At 42.8% G+C, this 18,178-nt stretch overlaps 1 protein-coding gene across 1 annotated transcript; it reads left to right on the top strand.

Moving 5' to 3' along the window:
• Positions 1–24: 24 nt before the first annotated feature.
• Positions 25–4,644, top strand: EXOC8 (exocyst complex component 8). Its single transcript, XM_027530930.1, has one exon. It carries the CDS (start codon positions 173–175, stop codon positions 2,348–2,350), a length of 2,178 nt encoding a protein of 725 aa, XP_027386731.1. The 5' UTR covers positions 25–172; the 3' UTR covers positions 2,351–4,644.
• Positions 4,645–18,178: the final 13,534 nt, after the last annotated feature.

The raw sequence follows: 18,178 nt of genomic DNA, 5'->3' as shown, positions 1-18,178 counted from the left end.
CTCGGCCCCTTGCGCAGGCGCAGTGACTGAAGTTCAGACCGGGCGCAGGCGTATTCGTCTCTCTTCCATCCTGCTTCCTTAGCCCTGGAGTTTGTCCCGGCTTGGGTGGGCCTCCACAGCGGCGGCACCGGCCACGGCGGTAGTGACACGGGCTGCGTGAGTCCGGGCGGCAATGGCGATGGCTATGTCAGACAGTGGGGCGAGCCGTCTGAGGCGGCAGCTCGAGTCGGGCGGCTTCGAGGCGCGGCTGTACGTGAAGCAGCTCTCACAGCAGTCGGACGGGGACCGGGACTTGCAGGAGCACCGACAGCGCATCCAGGCGCTGGCGGAGGAGACGGCGCAGAACCTGAAGCGCAACGTCTACCAGAACTACCGGCAGTTCATAGAGACGGCCCGTGAGATCTCCTACCTGGAGAGCGAGATGTATCAGCTCAGCCACCTGCTGACCGAGCAGAAGAGCAGCCTGGAGAGCATCCCGCTTACCCTGCTGCCTGCTGCCGCTGCCGCGGGCGCCGCCGCCGCCTCTGGAGGGGAGGAAGGAGGAGGTGGCGCGGGGGGCCGTGACCAGCTCCGGGGCCAGACCGGCTTTTTCCCCAGCCCCGGGGGCGCCTCCCGGGACGGTTCTGGGCCAGGCGAGGAAGGAAAGCAGCGAACCCTCACCACCCTGCTTGAGAAGGTGGAAGGCTGCAGGCACCTGCTGGAGACGCCGGGACAGTACCTAGTGTACAATGGTGACCTGGTGGAATACGAGGCGGACCACATGGCCCAGCTGCAGCGGGTGCACGGCTTTCTCATGAACGATTGTTTGCTGGTGGCCACCTGGCTGCCACAGCGGCGGGGAATGTATCGCTACAACGCCCTTTATCCCCTGGATGGTTTGGCTGTGGTCAATGTCAAGGACAACCCACCCATGAAGGACATGTTCAAGCTGTTAATGTTTCCCGAGAGCCGTATTTTTCAGGCAGAAAATGCAAAAATCAAACGGGAGTGGCTGGAAGTGCTGGAGGAAACCAAGAGGGCCCTCAGTGAAAAAAGACGCAGGGAACAGGAGGAGGCAGCGGCCCCCCGAGGGCCACCCCAAGTGACCCCCAAGGCCAGTAACCCGTTTGAGGACGAAGACGATGACGAACCAACTGTTCCCGAGATAGAAGAAGAGAAGGTGGACCTCTCAATGGAATGGATCCAAGAATTGCCTGAAGACCTGGATGTCTGTATTGCCCAGAGGGACTTTGAAGGTGCCGTTGACCTCCTGGATAAATTGAACCATTACCTAGAAGACAAGCCCAGCCCACCTCCTGTGAAAGAACTAAGGGCGAGAGTGGATGAGCGTGTCCGCCAGCTCACCGAGGTACTAGTTTTTGAACTCTCCCCGGATCGGTCCCTGAGAGGTGGTCCCAAGGCGACCCGCAGGGCAGTTTCTCAACTAATCCGGCTTGGCCAGTGCACGAAGGCTTGTGAGCTGTTTTTGAGAAACAGGGCGGCAGCTGTACACACTGCAATACGCCAGCTTCGCATTGAAGGGGCCACCTTACTCTACATTCATAAGCTGTGCCACGTCTTCTTTACCAGCCTTCTGGAGACGGCCAGGGAATTTGAGACCGACTTTGCAGGCACCGACAGTGGCTGCTACTCTGCCTTTGTCGTCTGGGCGAGGTCAGCCATGGGCATGTTCGTGGATGCTTTCAGCAAGCAGGTGTTCGACAGTAAGGAGAGCCTCTCCACAGCAGCCGAGTGCGTCAGAGTGGCGAAGGAGCATTGTCAACAGCTGGGCGACATCGGACTCGACCTCACCTTCATCGTCCACGCCCTTCTGGTGAAAGACATCCAAGGAGCCTTGCATAGTTACAAAGAAATCATCATCGAAGCCACTAAGCATCGCAACTCAGAGGAGATGTGGAGGAGGATGAATTTGATGACTCCGGAGGCCCTGGGGAAACTCAAAGAGGAAATGAAGAGCTGCGGGGTGAGTAACTTTGAGCAATACACGGGGGATGACTGCTGGGTGAACCTGAGTTACACGGTGGTTGCGTTCACCAAGCAGACCATGGGCTTCTTAGAAGAGGCACTGAAGCTGTATTTCCCAGAGCTGCACATGGTGCTTTTGGAGAGCCTGGTGGAGATCATTCTGGTTGCTGTTCAGCATGTGGATTACAGCCTTCGGTGTGAGCAAGATCCAGAGAAGAAGGCTTTTATCAGACAGAATGCATCTTTTCTGTATGAAACAGTCCTCCCCGTGGTGGAAAAAAGGTTTGAGGAGGGTGTGGGGAAACCTGCCAAGCAACTCCAGGACCTGAGAAATGCCTCCAGACTGATTCGAGTGAATCCCGAAAGTACAACGTCAGTGGTCTGACACCTGGACCTGTTTATGTGTAGCCGTATAGATTGCTTATATATTATTTATATTTATATTAAGTTGTATTAGCATATTCTTTATACTCTCAAACACATCTTAAAAATAAAAGATGCTCTCTCAGATAGAAATGCAAAATCAAAAGAAAAGAAAAAAAAATGTTAAGCCCATACAACAAAAACAGTGGAATTACTAAAATAACTAATATGCCTTCCTTTTAAGTTATGCTAACCCTCTAGTGAATATATTGTCACAGTATAGCGTTTCAGCTTATCCTTTGACTCAACACACTTGCTCACAGTATAGATTATGCCGCGCAGATAGAACAGTACCTGTAAATACACAGAGTATGTGGCGAAAGTCTCCCAGTTCACTGAAATGTTAGGTTTCTGAAAGGATACAGTGCCATATAAAACACCCTGCTTCATATTCTTCTGGACCATAAAATGTGTTTGAACAATTTGGGGGAGAGGAAGGAGTTGAGAAAATTGGCTTTAGGTTAAACTTTGGTCAACAGAATTCCTTCATGAACGTAGCTAGTGTGTGGAGTCTAATACTCCAGTCCTTATAGTTCTCAAGAAGAAGCTTTTGTAAACACAGTTTAGCAAGCATTTACAACCTGATTTAAATGGTTCATTAGTTGTAGCTGCTAGTTAGCAGCTTGATAACACTTGATTTGGGTGCATTTACTTGAAAATCTAAAGAACTGTGTTAAAAATTTTTTTGTACATATTTCTGAGTTGTCTGAAGTTCAGCTGGAGCTTTTTTCCTTGTCATGTTAAGAATAATAAAGATAACAAGACACATTGTTAAGATAACCCACTTTTAGTGTGGGTTACATAAAGTGACTCAGACTTCATGCAAATGAGAGAAAAGTTTTCATTGAAATACTTACTTGGATTTCAGGGTCTGAGTGGTTAGGAAATTAGGGAAAATCATATGCAGACCCCATAGCATTCTCAAGTGTGACTGCTTTGAGCAGAGATTTGTTTTTTTGTGGCTAAGAGGGAAACAGAAAAGTGCCCATTAAACTATTGTATCTATTGTATATTGATTATATGGCCTTCCTCATACTTGGAGAGAAACTGCTAAGACCTGTTTTCCCTCAGCTTCTAGTTATCATTCTTGTCCATAAGTGTCATTTCTGATGTCAGTGACTTCAAAAGGTCATTTCTTTTATCTGAATGAAAATAGTGGTATTAAGACTGTGGAAATTATGTAAAACCTGAAATAGTTTCTAATAGCAGCTGAGGGTTGTAAAGCTCCTTGACGTTAATTACGCATATGCCAGACAAACCTCTTATTTTCTGTTTAGCTGTGCATATTTAAAAGGTTGAAAATCATTTCTTTGACTAAATTTTTTCACATAACATTAGCATTTTCTAGATAATAACTATGACTGGATATTTCAGTTGATCAAAAACAGTTGTAACCTGCCTTTTGTTTTTTTTAAAATCACTGGAAACTTGAATTTGATAAAAATTTTATGCCACTTGAAGTTTCTAAAATAATATTGTATGAAACATGTATTGTGTAAATATTTGATGCTGGGTTCATGAAATGATACTTCTGAAATCAAAACTTCTCTTACGGCATGAAGTTGCAGAAACCTCAGTGTGTATACTCAGATATTCAAATGGTTGCCTCCATAGAATTGTCTGCTTTTTAAAACTGGAAGTACAGAATGTTCTTCTGGTAAAAGTTGTGTGTTCCTCAAAGTTGTAGCTGGAGGAAGTATGCTGTTGGAGAATCAGTTAGCTGATTGATTAAAGAGCGTCGATGTTGTAACGTGCCTTGTGCCAAGACAAGGCAATTTCACTGCATTCCTCCAAGTGGGGTCAGAGCTCTAGTTCTTGTTTAATTAGACTCCAAAACAAGGTCTAAAAATTGAATGCAGTTAGAGATTGCCCCCAAATCTAGTACATACTGTATTATACCACTTACATGTTGATTGCCTTTTCTCAATTGCTTCAAACATAACACTGTCACTTGAGCTTGAAATCAGACTTGAATGAATTAATTACTGTTGAAAAAAGACGCCCTGTGGAATTAAGTCTCTTTTTGATTAAAGCCTCATTTCACTTAAGTGCTGAAAACTCATTTATTTTTGTTTCAAATACTACCTGTAGTTGTTATCAGCACTAGTATTCTGCAGCTTGCTTTCCTGGGATTGGGAATTCAGGACTTGACATGTAGTATAAAATCAGTATGTGTATGTTTTGCTTATTGGTATGCTGTGATCTGAGGGAATCTGAAATGTCTTACCAAAATAAAGCTTACATTTTTTTCTTACACTGGGTAAAATTGATTGATGTTACATTGTTATATATTCATTTCTTTTCTTTAATGATTTAATATTCTTATGTTCATGTTACTAAAATGTTTTAAATGCCTAGGTTTTTATGTTTTGTTTTTCTATATGGAGATAATAGGTACAAAACCATTAGCTAATTTAAGTAAGTGGTCTGCTACTATCAGAACTGTGAATTGTCAAATCGCACATTTTTAGGATTCCCCTGAATGGGAGTCAGATATACATAATATGAATTTACTCAAAGTGGGTTTTGTAGCTTCTGCACATCTTTAAATGAAGAAAATATAATGTGGGCTATATGACCTAAGAACTTGGGTCACAAATGACAAAAATCTCCTTTTTAAAAAAAATAATACGTGGATACTGCAGGAACTATCACATAACAGTCACATAACTATCACTATCACTTAACAGTATTTATCAAGTAACAAGTATTTATTAAGTATTAAGTATTTATCAAATACTGTGCCTCACATTGACTAAAATATGGGGTGGGGAGGACAGGATAAAGTTAAGTGTGTTTTCTCTTAATGTGTTTAAAAACTGAAGAAAATAGAGAATAAAAACATTGAAACAATAAATTAGTAAATTAAAGGCAAAATTGTTGCAAGCTAAATTAAGCAAAATTAATTTGAATAATTGCAAACTGTTAAAAAAAAGACTGAAAAACCTGTCTGTTGTAGTTTAAGTGCCATGGGAGTGCTAAGAAGGAAGAGTGCAGTGTTATTCTGAGGAGTCTGGAAAGGCCTCGTGGAGTCGTTGGCTTTAGAGTCGGTCCTGGAAGGGACAAGGTTTAGGTGTGCAAGGAAGATGGGCATGCAAGCATGAACAGAGACACGCAGCGGACAGTCCTGTGAAGTAATGTGCCACCGCCATTGCAGACGGGCTAGATTCAAGGTGAGGAAAGCTGTGTCTGTAATTCACCCCTACTAACATCCCTGCAGAAGGTATGGAGTAAGAAGTCCACATCATCACCCCCGGACCCCTAGTGACCCTCCTCAGCAGAGGTGCCACCGGGTAAGAGTTTCTCCTAATGTTTTCCCCAGAAATTGGAGCATGCGGCACCTACTGTTTATCTTGCTCTCACGTGAGTGTTACCAGTTCAGTGCTTCTCAGATCTCAGTGCAGCTCTCCAGGTTGGGCTTTTCTGCGACTGAACAGCACTCTGTCACATGAGTGGGTCTGTCAGGCTTGTGCGTTTTCTGAGTACTGTGCTGTCTTCAGGGTATTTTCAGAATTACCAGAAATCCTGGAAAAAGCTCCCTGGGCATGTATCTTTGCTTACTTGTGTGATTATGTCTTAGGAAAGATTTATCGAAATTGCTCAGCCAAACCATACATTTTAAATTTAGGTAAAACTTGTCAGATTGCTGGTCAGGCAGCTCGCACCATTGTACCTTCTCAGCAGTGTGGGAGAACACCTGCTTCCCCAAATGTCACTATTTACTCACTACTTTTCGTCGTTCACTGTTTAATAAGATGATTCTGATTAGTAATAACATTTATTCTTTACTAATCTGTGAAAAATCTTACTGTGTTTTCTTTGTAATTTTTATGAGTGAGTTTCAGCAACCTTGTATATCTTTCTTTCTTAAGCTCTGTAAATGTCTTTTGCCATTCTTTTCTTTGATGATCTTTGTATTACGATTTTGTAGTTTATAGTATAGTGAAGAAATTAATTTTCATGTATACTGTGTTACAGATTTCCCCCTAGTTTGTCATTTATTCATCTATGTATTCATTCATGTATTTATTTTCAGAGTATAGTAAATGTTAATTTCTTATGAAGCCACATTTATCTGACTTTTTTTCTGTGTGATTTGTAAGGTTTCTATTAGGTTTTGAAAGGCCTTACCCACTTTCAGATTCCAAAAACATTCATGCTTTTCTTTTAGTAATTATATTTTAATACTTGAAATTTTGCTCCATCTATCATATGTTTTAGAGTGAAGAATGATGTAAGAATCCCATTTCCTCACAAATAATTAGCAAATTGTTGCAGTAATTTTGAATCATCCTTCTTTTCCCCCCACTTACCTGAAATGCTATTTTAATAACATATTACATTTATTAGATGTGGATCTGAGTATACTTTTAGGCTCTATATTCTGTTTTACTGATACAGTAAATTCACTTAATAAGTCAGTTAATAGCACTGATTTCTGTGCTATTAACAATCTTAATTGTAGATTTATAATTTGACAAAAAAGAATTTAACTGGTCTCATTCTTTTGCTGTTTCAGTTTTTTTCTAAGTATTCTCACATATTTATTATCCAATTTTAAGTAATTTAATAACATTCCTTATCATCCTGCCAAACAGTTGGCATTTTCATTGAAATAATCTCAAATGTAATTTAGGGAAGTCTGACATCTTTATAATTTTGAATCTTTCTATTTTTTATTTATTTATTTTATTCCTATTTTATTTATGCAAGGGTACTTTTATATCTCAGTAGCATTTTCAAATTTTCTTCAAGTAGATCTTGTACATTTGTTGGTGAATTTATTCCTTGGTACTTCATCTGTTAATACTTTTGTGAATGAATCCATTATGTTTTCTGATTGTAAGAAATGTACTGATTTTAGTTTCCTGGGGTTTCTTTTTTAGAGTTTTCCAGTGTGTAATCATATCACCCAAGATGTGATTCTAAAGATAATTTTGCCTCTTAAATTTTTATACATCTTATGTAGTTCTCTTAATATCCTGTATTAAATTGAACACCTAAAACTATATTAAATCATAGTTTTTGCTTGATGTTAATATAAAGGAATTAGGAATTATAGTAGATACGTATCTACTGAAAGTTTTTTTTTCCTGTTGTTCTCAAAGCATGATGTTGGCATTTGGTCATTATGTTAAGGAAGTGATCACGTATTTCAGTGAACTAAGAGTTGCGGATTTTAATTTTTTAATGTCAAGAATGCATGTTGAATTATCAAATGAATCTCAGCATCTATTTAGAGTTTTTTTCTCCTTTTTCATATTAATTTGGTAAGTTTTTAGGAAAGATTTCCTAGCACTGAATCATACTTCACTCTATGAATTAATTCTATCCTGTTGTAACACATAATTCTTTTAATATACTGCCTGATTCTAGTGAATATATCATTAGCATTTTTGCATTGATATCCAATGCTCACGTCATTCATGAGGTGAGTGCAGCATGATAATAATGATGGTGACATAATGAGACACATCCCCATTCCTTTTGATTCCTGAACAATAAGAATGAAAAATCATACAGTGTGACACAGTGAAGTGACATGTGAAGTGTGTCACTTCAAGTATGAGCCTCCCTAAGCTGCTGGGACGGTCAGAGCTCTTAAAAGGAGTAAAGGATCCCATTGAATCTCATCCCCATTTCCAACTGTGTCAGCAGTATACAGGATATGTAAATATATGCATGTTAAAAACATTATATATTGAGAAACAGATATGTTTCATTTAGCACAGAATATTTGCATTTCATTTTTTTGCCATCAACTTGCCTAGAGCAGTGTTGGGCATAACATTAATGATAAAAGCTTAGTAAATAAATGCTATTGAGTGCATTTCTTTAATAACTAATGACAGTTATAATTTATGAGGTTTCTAGTTTGCACCACCTTTTGTTACATGCTTGATCTCATTTGATCCTGACAATAACCTGGAAAATAGGTATCATTATACCGCCACTGAGTGGCGGGCCATGCTCAAGACCAGGTCCCGGGCCCAGTTTTTTCATTCTGTCATGAACCAGACCATTACTTATAACAGAATCATTTCAAATTTGTATTTCTAAGTAAACTTTCGAAGACAAAATTATTTGAGGCATGTGTCTGAATCAATAAGAATGACAATATTTGTGTGAAAAAAATTCAAGTATGATAAGCAATGTGTGAACCTGCCTTCGGAGGACCATTGATCAACAATTACTATGTTCCAGGCTGTGTGGTAAGCCCCCTTAACAGATGATTTATTCTTCACATCAGTCTATGAAGGAATTTCAATTTTTTGAAGTTAAATAATTGGCAAGTAATCCACTCTACAAGGGATTCCCTAACTAAGTGGGACTTGAACTCGGAGGACATTCCTCTAAGCTCTAAGTCAGAGGGCCCTGACTTTTTTGGCACCAGGGACTGTCTTCATGGAAGACAATTCCATGGACTAGAGTAGGGGAGTGGGGTAGCGGAGATGGTTTGGGAATGATTCAAGCTCATTACATTTATGAAGCAGTTTATTTATTACATTGTGATATATAACGAAATAATTACACAACTCACTATCATGCGGAATCAGTGCATCACTGCCTCAGCTCTACCTCCGATCGTCAGACATTAGATTCTCGTAAGACACATGCAACCTAGATCCCTCTCATGTGCAGTTTACAGTAGGGTCCGAGCTCCTATTAGAATCTAATGCCACCGCGAATCTGACAGGAGGCAGGATGCAGGCAGTAATGTGAGTAACGGGGAGCGACAGTGACAGGTGAAGAAGCTTCAGTTGCTCACCTGCCACTCATCCCCTACTATGCAGCCCAGTTCCTAAGAGGCCGGACCAGTACTGCTCTGTGGCCCAGGGGTTGGGGACCCCTGCGCTAAGTCATTGAGCTGTGTGATTGGATTCTGTCTGATGTTGACATCTCACCAGGATAGGTTGCCCTTTTTCCAAAGGCTTATCTGTACACATTTTGGGTACTCTGTTAAAATTATAGGTACTCCGTTATGTCAGAGGATATTTTTTTAACTTCCTTCAAAGAATTAAGTTGGCAGGTTTGAGTTAATGAGATAGTTACAATAAGACTATTTCCACTAATCACAAGATGTACATTGTTAAGTTCTGAGTGAAAGAAAGTGAAGTCGCTCAGTCGTGTCCAACTCTTTGGGACCCCATGGACTGTAGCCTACAAGGCTCCTCCATCCTTGGGATTTTCCAGGCAAGAGTACTGGAGTGGGTTGCCATTCCCTTCTCCAGGGGATCTTCCCAACCCAGGGATCGAACCCAGGTCTCCTGCACTATAAGCAGACGCTTTACCATCTGAGCCACCAAGGAAGTCCAAAAAGGTTGTAGGGGCAGTCATCCCTAGAGGAGGACTGGTCTTCAGTTAAGGGTATACGAGTAGCTGTGCTCCCCTGCTAGAACCTCCAAACAAGCTCTCAAGTTCTGAGTAAGAGGGATATTAAACAGTCTCAGACACACAGAAACTGCCTTGAGGATTAAAATGCTTGTGACTGCTCCCTGCAGAGGTGAGGGAAGCTCCTAAGCCACTGGGTAGGTGTCATTTAAGTAGGAAAGAGCTTCCCTTGTAGCTCAGTTGGTAAAGAAGCTGCCTGCAATATAGGAGAAGAAGAAGTGAAGTCGCTCAGTCGTGTGTGACTCTTTGCGACCCCATGGACTGTAGCCTACCAGGCTCCTCCATCCATAGGATTTTCCAGGCAAGAGTATTGGAGTGGGTTGCCATTTCCTTCTCCAGGGGATCTTCCTGACCCAGGGATTGAACCCAGGTCTCCTGCATTGCTGGTAGATCCTTTACCGTCTGAGCCACAATACCTTCTTCTCAATACAGGAGACCTGGGTTCAATTCCTGGGCAGGAAAATCCCTTGGAGAAGGAAATGGCAACCCACTCTAGTATTCTTGGCTGGAGAATCCCATGGACAGAGGAGCCTGGAGGGCTACAGTCAATGGGGTCTCAAAGAGCTGGACACGACTTAGGGACTAAACCTCCAAGTAGGAAAGTTGCAGGAAAAGAGCTGTGTTTCTCATGTCACACTTCATTAGTTTTGCCTGATAAGTTGATTTCAGACTATTATACCAGCTAAACATAGGAAGCAAAGTTACATAAGCCAAGCCAGAATTAATAATTACCATAAACTGATTCACTGGATAATTTGAAATTACAGAATTATTCCAGGGCTTCCCAGGTGTCTCAGTGGGTGAGGAATTTGCCTGCAACACAGGAGACACGGGTTCAATCCCTATATTGGGAAGATCCCCCAGAGGAGGGCAAACCCACTCCAGTATTCTTGCCTGGAGAATCTCACGGACAGAGAGGCCTGGTGGGCTACAGTCCTAGGGTCACAAAGAGTCGGACACGACTGAGCAACTGAGTACGCATGCACAAGCCCTTTAACCTAGCAATAATACACTTCTTTGCCTACTTTCTGAAGCAGATTTACCCATTAAACAAATGTATGTGATTTATGAACTTTTTAAAATTTTTAATTGAAGGATAATTGCCTTAAATTGTTGTGTTGTTTTCTGCCATACATCAACATGAACCAATCACAGGTAGGCTTTTAGGATTGGAACCCTGAAAGTCAAAGAAAAACCAGAAATAAGAGAGGCTGTCAAGGGACAGAAGCTGAGGATGGACTCATCATAAACCATAGATGAAGGGGATTTGTGGTTGCTAGTTCCTCCAGTGAACATCCAGAAGCAAATGCCAAGTCTTTCACTGAGGATATAAAATTCTCAAATAGTCTGTAACTTTTTTATATACAGTGTTTAGTCCTCAAATAAAAATAGTGAGATCTATGAAAGAGATTGTTTGATTAAAATGAAAGAGAAACAATAGACAATAGAAACAGACTTAACAGAGGATCCAGATAAAAGAGTTATCAGGCACAACTTTAATATGTTCTCAGAAATAAGTGACAAAATTCAGTTTCTCAGAACCGGAAATGAAAAAGCCAACACACAAAATAATGAAATGGAGAGCCTAGAGCTGTAAAACTCAAAACCTGAAATTGATAACCAATAGATTGAGTTAAGAGAAAATCAGATGCAGCATTATTGAACTGGAAGATAGGTTAAAGTGAAAGAAAGTGAAGTTGCTCAGTCGTGTCCGACTCTGCGACCCTGTGGACTGAAGCCTACCAGGCCCCTCTGTCCATGGGATTCTCCAGGCAAGAATACTGGAATGGGTTTCCATTCCCTTCTCCAGGGGATCTTCCTGACCCAGGGATCAAACCCAGGTCTCCTACACTTCAAGGCAGATGCTTTACCCTCTGAGCCACCAGGGAAGACAGATTAGAAGAAGTTATTGTGGCTCAGACAGTAAAGCGTCTACCCACAATGTGGGAGACCTGGGTTCAATCCCTGGGTCAGGAAGATCCCCTGGAGAAGGAAATGGCAACCCACTCGAGTACTCTTGCCTGGAAAATCCCATGGATGGAGAAGCCTGGTAGGCTACAGTCCACGGGGTTGCAAAGAGTCGGACACGACTTAGCGACTTCACTTCAATTCAGACACAAGGTATTCAGCACTAAGGAACTTTTACGAGGGGGCATCAACAACATTTAGAATATGGATAATTAGAACCTCAGAGGGAAAGATTACTTTCCAATTTTCATCTTTGTATTTCTTTTTGCCCTAATTTATGAGAAATGTCTCATCTTCCAAACTTCTGCTGAGTTTTTGATTTCCAATCTGTTTTCATGTTTATTTTTCCTGAGCTTGCTTTTTGTCTGACTGTCCCTTTATATGGATTTCCCTGATGGCTCAGATGGTAAAGAATCTGCTTGCAATGTGGAAGACCTGGGTTCAATCCCTGGGTTGGGAAGATCATCTTTTACCTCACAGAGGACATTAAGGATATCAGGTTTTATTGTTACAGTGAACCCGAGGGTCTGGGTTCTCTGTGCCAACACTCCTCACCCTGCCCTGCTTGCTGCCCTCCCCATAACCCAGCACCCCACTGTTGATTTCTGGATTCAACAGTAGATTGAATCCTGTAGAACAAACCCCTCCCCACCCCACCAGCCCCAAGGCCATCTTTCTTTCTGAAGAACTCCGGGACCAGGTGGAGGAGACAAGAGGTGGTGGTCAGGGGGAGGTGTCTTTCCTTCTCACTTCTTTCTTGGAGCCTTGCTTCTTCCCGCAAAGCCTATCTTCTGCCTCAGGTTTATTTAATTTTTTTTAATGTTGATTTGTGTTTTATTTATAAATCTCAGCTGTTTTGGATTATGATGTGTTTACAAGGCTACACAGGTAATGTGGAAGAGAAAATGGAAAAATACAAACGGCAGAAAATGTCTTACAGTAATAAATTTTTTTTTGCAAGCAGCAACCTTTTCTCAGTCTTTTTTATGTATGTATATACATGTATTCTTTTTAAAATATTCTTTTCCATTAGAGTTTTATCATAGGATTTGTTTTTAAATTGGAGGATAATTGCTTTATAATGTTGTGTTAGTTTCTGCTGTACAACAATGTGAATCAGCTATAAGTATATTATATATATATATAATATACTTATGTATATGTCCCCTCCCTCTTGAAATGCCCTCCCACCCCACCCCGCACCCCACTCCCCTAGGTTGGCACACAATACCAAGCTGAGCCTCCTGTGTTATACAACAGCTTCCCGCTAGCTAGCTATTTTACACACGGTAGTTTATATATGTCAGGCTACTCTCTCAATTCATCCCAACCTTTCCTTCCGTGCTGTATCCACAAGTCCATCCTCTACATCTGGTTTCTATGCCTTCCCTACACTAGCTTCATCAGTCTCATTTTTCTAGATTCCTTATATATGTGTATTCCTATATACATATTCCTTATATATGATATTTGTTTTTCTCTTTATGACTTGACTTCACTCTGTGTGAAACAGACTCTAGGTTCATCCACCTCACTACAAATGACCTGATGCTGGGAAAGGCTGAGGGCAGGAGGAGAAGGGGACGACAGAGGATGAGATGGTTGGATGGGATTACCGACTCAGTGGACATGGGTTTGAGCAAACTCCAGGAGATAGCGAAGGCCAGGGAAGCCTGGTGTGCTGCAATCCATGGAGTCACAAACAGCTGGACACGACTTAGTAACTGATCGACAACAACAAATGACACAATTTTGTTCCTTTTTATGGCTGAGTAATGTTCCATTGTATATATGTACCACATCTTTATCCATTCATCTGTCAATGGCCATTTAGGTTGCTTCCATATCCTGGCTATTGTAAATCGTGCTCCAATGGACATGTGTCATCTTGAATTACGATTTTCTCAGGATAAATGCCCAGTAGTGGAATTGCTGAATCATATGGTAGTTTTATCCCTAGTTTCTTGAAAAGGAGAAGGCAATGGCACCCCACTCCAGTACTCTTGCCTGGAAAATCCCATGGACGGAGGAGCCTGGTGGGCTGAAGTCCATGGGGTCGCTGCGAGTCGGACACGACTGAGTGACTTCACTTTCACTTTTCACTTTCGTGCACTGGAGAAGGAAATGGCAACCCACTCCAGTGCTCTTGCCTAGAGAATCCCAGGGATGGGGAGCCTGGTGGGCTGCTGTCTATGGGGTCGCACAGAGTCAGACACGACTGAAGAGACTTAGCAGCAGCAGCAGCAGCAGTTTCTTGAAAACAAGTCTAAAAGCCTAAGAGGGAAACATTTTGCTGGCAATTCTTTTTGCCTTCCATCCCACTGCTATTAATAATTTCCCCTAAGACAAAGAAAAGGAAGCTTAATTGAACTGTGAAAAAGGAAAAGAAAAAACAAAGAGAAAAGTGGAAACATCAAGAAAGAAATATTCATCCACATATTTGAATGGTGATTTTAAATAAAGAATTAGAGACAGAGAGAGAGGAAGGAGGTGGTGGGGCTCAGTGATGACAGCAAAGCTGATACCCCAGCAGGAAGACGTAGTGGCCTCAAGGTGGGAGCCTGTCTCCACTCCAGGAAGATTCTGTCCTCAGCTGAGTTCCGGGGCAGCTCAAGTGACCACCCCCACCCCTTGGACCGGCACTTTTGCTTCCCCAGGTCCTGCCCTGAGCAGCTCTGGGCCATGGCCTGGGCTCCTGCAACTCCATCCCTTTGGCCTCTGGCCTGTGATTGAACATTATATAGTCCTGTTGGCAGTGGTTGTTTCACCAAAAGCATTCATGAAATGGAAACAGTAAATGGAAATAATTTAAATCATGTCATAGAACGTCCATGCAGCTCGATTTCTTGTGGATAAAAGGATTAACCTAAAGGTAACAACCTCACAGTTGTCCTGAGGATCAAATGAGCTATTAGGGCTCTTCTGAGGGCGCGTGGCACAGAGCTGGCCCCGTCTGGCCTTGGGTGCACCCTGGGAGACGGCCCACTGAGGCCTTGCCTGCATCCCCAACCTTAAGCTCTTTAGTTCAGAGGCTGCCACACCTGACAACTTGCACAATGGGAAGCTTCAGTTTTTCAGGCAGAGTGGTAACCTTCGATTTCAACTCATGAATTTTACATGTAAAGAGTGTAATTTCCTCCTCTCAAGCTAAGGACAGACTGAGCCAGTGGAGATCCCATGAGCATCCCACCACCAGGGTGACTGACACCCACCCCTGGGAAGTGATCTGTGGCCGCAAGGGCCACTACCCACAGGACAAGCTGGGGACTAGGGGGCCCAGCCTCTGCATGCCCATGTGTGAGGACAGGTAAGAGCCAGCGATGATCTGATCTTTACTGGATGCTTCCTGTGGGCTAAGTCGCTTCAGTGTTTGACTCTTTGCCACCCTATGGACTATAGCCCGCCAGGCTCCTCTGTCTATGGAATTCTCCAGGCAAGAATGCTGGAGTGGGTTATCATATCCCTCCAGGGGATCTTCCTAACCCAGGGATCAAACCAGGGTCTCATGTCTCCTGCATTGGCAGCAAGTTCTTTACCACTAGCGCCACCTGGGAAGCCCTAGTCTTAATAGCTGAGACATAAAAGCAACCTAAATGTCCATCAATAAATGAATAGATAGAGAAATTATGGTATTTATATACAGCAGAATACTTCTCAGTCATAAAAAAGGAAGGAAATCTTGCCATTTATGACAGTCTGGATGGACCCTGAGGGCATTATGTTAAGGGAAGTAAGTCACACAAGAAAAGATAAATACCATACAATCTCACTTACACGTGGAATCTAAAGGGAAAAAAAAAAATTGAGTTCCTGGATGTAGAGAACAGATTGGTGGTTGCCTGAGGCAGCAGGTCTGGACGTGGATGAAATAGGTCCGGGGGTGGGGCGGGTCGAAAGGAACAAGCTTCCAGTTACAGAATGTGTTAAGTCCTGGGGATGTGACGTACAGGATGGTGACTCTAATTAATAGTACTTGATTATTATTATAATACAATATACAATAATAATACAATAATACAATATTGCATACTTGACAGTTGTTGAGAATAGGTCTTAAAAGTTTCCATGACAGGAAAAAAGAATTCTGTAACCATATTTGGTGACAAATAATGACTGGACTTATTGTGGGGATCATTTTGCAATGTATACAAACACTGAATTACGACATTTATACCTGAAACTAATATAATGCTATTTCAATTATACCATTTTTTTAAAAAAGTGGAAAAGAGAGAGAAGAGAGAAGCAGGAAGAGGCAGTGTGAAGACTCAGCTGGACACCGTGGCTTTGAGGGGACCCAGGAGCTGAGGCACATGGTGGTCTTTGGAAGCTGGAAAAGGCGAGGAAATACACCCATGTCATACACCCATGACAGCCTCAGAAGGAAGGCTGCCCACTGAGATTCCCTTTCAGACTTCTGACCTAAACAGTAAGATAATAAATTTGCTTGAGCCACAAACAGAAACTCACTGAGAACAAAGTACATCACTTGAAATTTCAGAAGGGAGATCCTAAAGATTTTCTGACAAAGCAAATGTTCATATTCAGGAATCAGAATGTTCTAATCAACTTTAGAAAACAGAAGATAAAGGAGAAACGCTTTTCAAAATTCTGAAGGAAAATTATCTCTAACTTAGAACTCTATACCCAGCTAAGCCATCAGACAACTGTGACTGTGGAAAGATTTTTAAGCAGGTGAAACCTAAAATATTAACCCCTCATACCCCTGGAACATGTACTTCACTAAAATTAAACAGATAAAAGGAAAGATATGGGATCCAAGAGAGAGGGGAATCCAATGCAGAAAAGTGAAGGGAAATGTTAAGGTAACAGTTTCCCAGTGATGGGAAACCCCTGGTTGACAGCTACATGCAGGCCTAGAAAGCAACCAGTCCAGGGTGGGCTCTAGAAAAATGTGTTTGAACTTACTGAAGGGGGAGTCATACTTCTGTCAGAGTTGATAACTTTAATCAGGAAAAACAAAAAAGTAAAGATATGAACGGAGTCAAGTAACACATCAAAATCTGTTTTCTACCCCACACTGAAGGATTTGATCCCACTGGTGAGAGGAAGAAGGGATATCTGGAAAGCTGTGACTTCCACCATGGCCCAGCTGACCTTGGAGGATGGCAGGTGTCTGCGAGAGACAGCCCAGTGAGGCACATGTAACGCTCTTGGGCTAAACAGCTCAACTGAGGCTGGCTCCTAAGGTTGTCAGTCAGGGATGCAAGCGCCTATGGCCATACTGAGCACTCTGGAAGCGTCCGATCTCATTTACTCTGGAAGCCAAGCAGGGTGGGTCCCAGTCATTAGTCACAGTAACAACAGGTTATACTCACTGCCAAGGACTGGATCTAACATTTTACTGACACTATTTCTTACAACTGAAGAGGTACTCTCATCATCCCCATTTTATGGATAAGGAAGTTGAGGCTTTAAGATGTTAAGCAAATGACACAGGGCTCACGTATGGTTGCTGGACTTCATAGCCAGTTGGGCTTCAGACTCTGCATTCTTGGCTGCTACACTGTGTGTAGCAGGGAGACTGTCCTGGAAAACCAGATGCTATGGGTCCTTCTTTTACTAACTTCAAAGCAAGGGCAGCTCCACAGTTTATAGATGGGATGGGGGGCAGGGGCAGTTTAGGGACAGCAGTGTGGCTTGTAACTGCAGGTGTGTGCAAGAGCTTGTGTGGGGCAGGGTACAGGATACCCACTTGAAGCCCCATCAGCATAGGAAGCACGCTGTCCTTTGACTAAGACTTCAGGTTGACTTGGGAGGGTCCGAGAAGACCGAGAGAGAAAAAGCCCCACCTACCCACTCACCCCCCACAGCTGCCCCTACACCAAGACCTCAACTGTTTGGGCTGCAGCCCATTTCCTGCCTCTCCACTATGGGCTTACCTGCCTGGCTCTGATGCCGGAACTGGCCGGGAGAGAAGTCTATAGCCATTTGCACCCAAGTAGCTTTGTCCCCAAACTGGAAATGCATTACAAACACATCAAAAAGTAAATAAAAGTCATCTTACTCAGTCTTCAACACATACATAGCAGGAGAAAACAAGTAACCAGATTGGGTGCACACCCACTCAGCAAGGACTGGCCAGGGCCCCAGCTTCCCCACTGCTCTGGACTACCTGGAGGGCAGCAGCTCAGTGCCATTTAGCTGGCAAGCCATACGATCCATACAAGCCAAGAACTGTTCAACTGACTCCTCAGCTCTTAGTGAGTCTTCTCTGGCTTCCCAACAAGCAGAGCCACAGAGGGCCCCTCTGCCCCCAGTGCACGGACCAGGGGAGTGACTCTCCAATCCGGATGTGCAGCACAAACAGCTGGGCCTCTGGGGAACGAACACACATTCCAGGGATTTGGATACAGACAGTCCTACAAGCAAATGCTGAAACCACGTTTCAGCATTTCCCATGGGACTT

The sequence above is a fragment of the Bos indicus x Bos taurus genome, chromosome 28, assembly GCF_003369695.1.
Source record: "Bos indicus x Bos taurus breed Angus x Brahman F1 hybrid chromosome 28, Bos_hybrid_MaternalHap_v2.0, whole genome shotgun sequence".
Lineage (NCBI taxonomy): Eukaryota > Metazoa > Chordata > Mammalia > Artiodactyla > Bovidae > Bos > Bos indicus x Bos taurus.
The sequence above is the reverse complement of the archived record's forward strand: the minus strand, read 5'-3'. Positions and strand labels throughout refer to the sequence as shown.

Bases quoted from the DNA above. Each gene is read 5' to 3' on its own strand.
- EXOC8 (XM_027530930.1), top strand. From the start codon at position 173: ATGGCGATGGCTATGTCAGACAGTGGGGCGAGCCGTCTGAGGCGGCAG.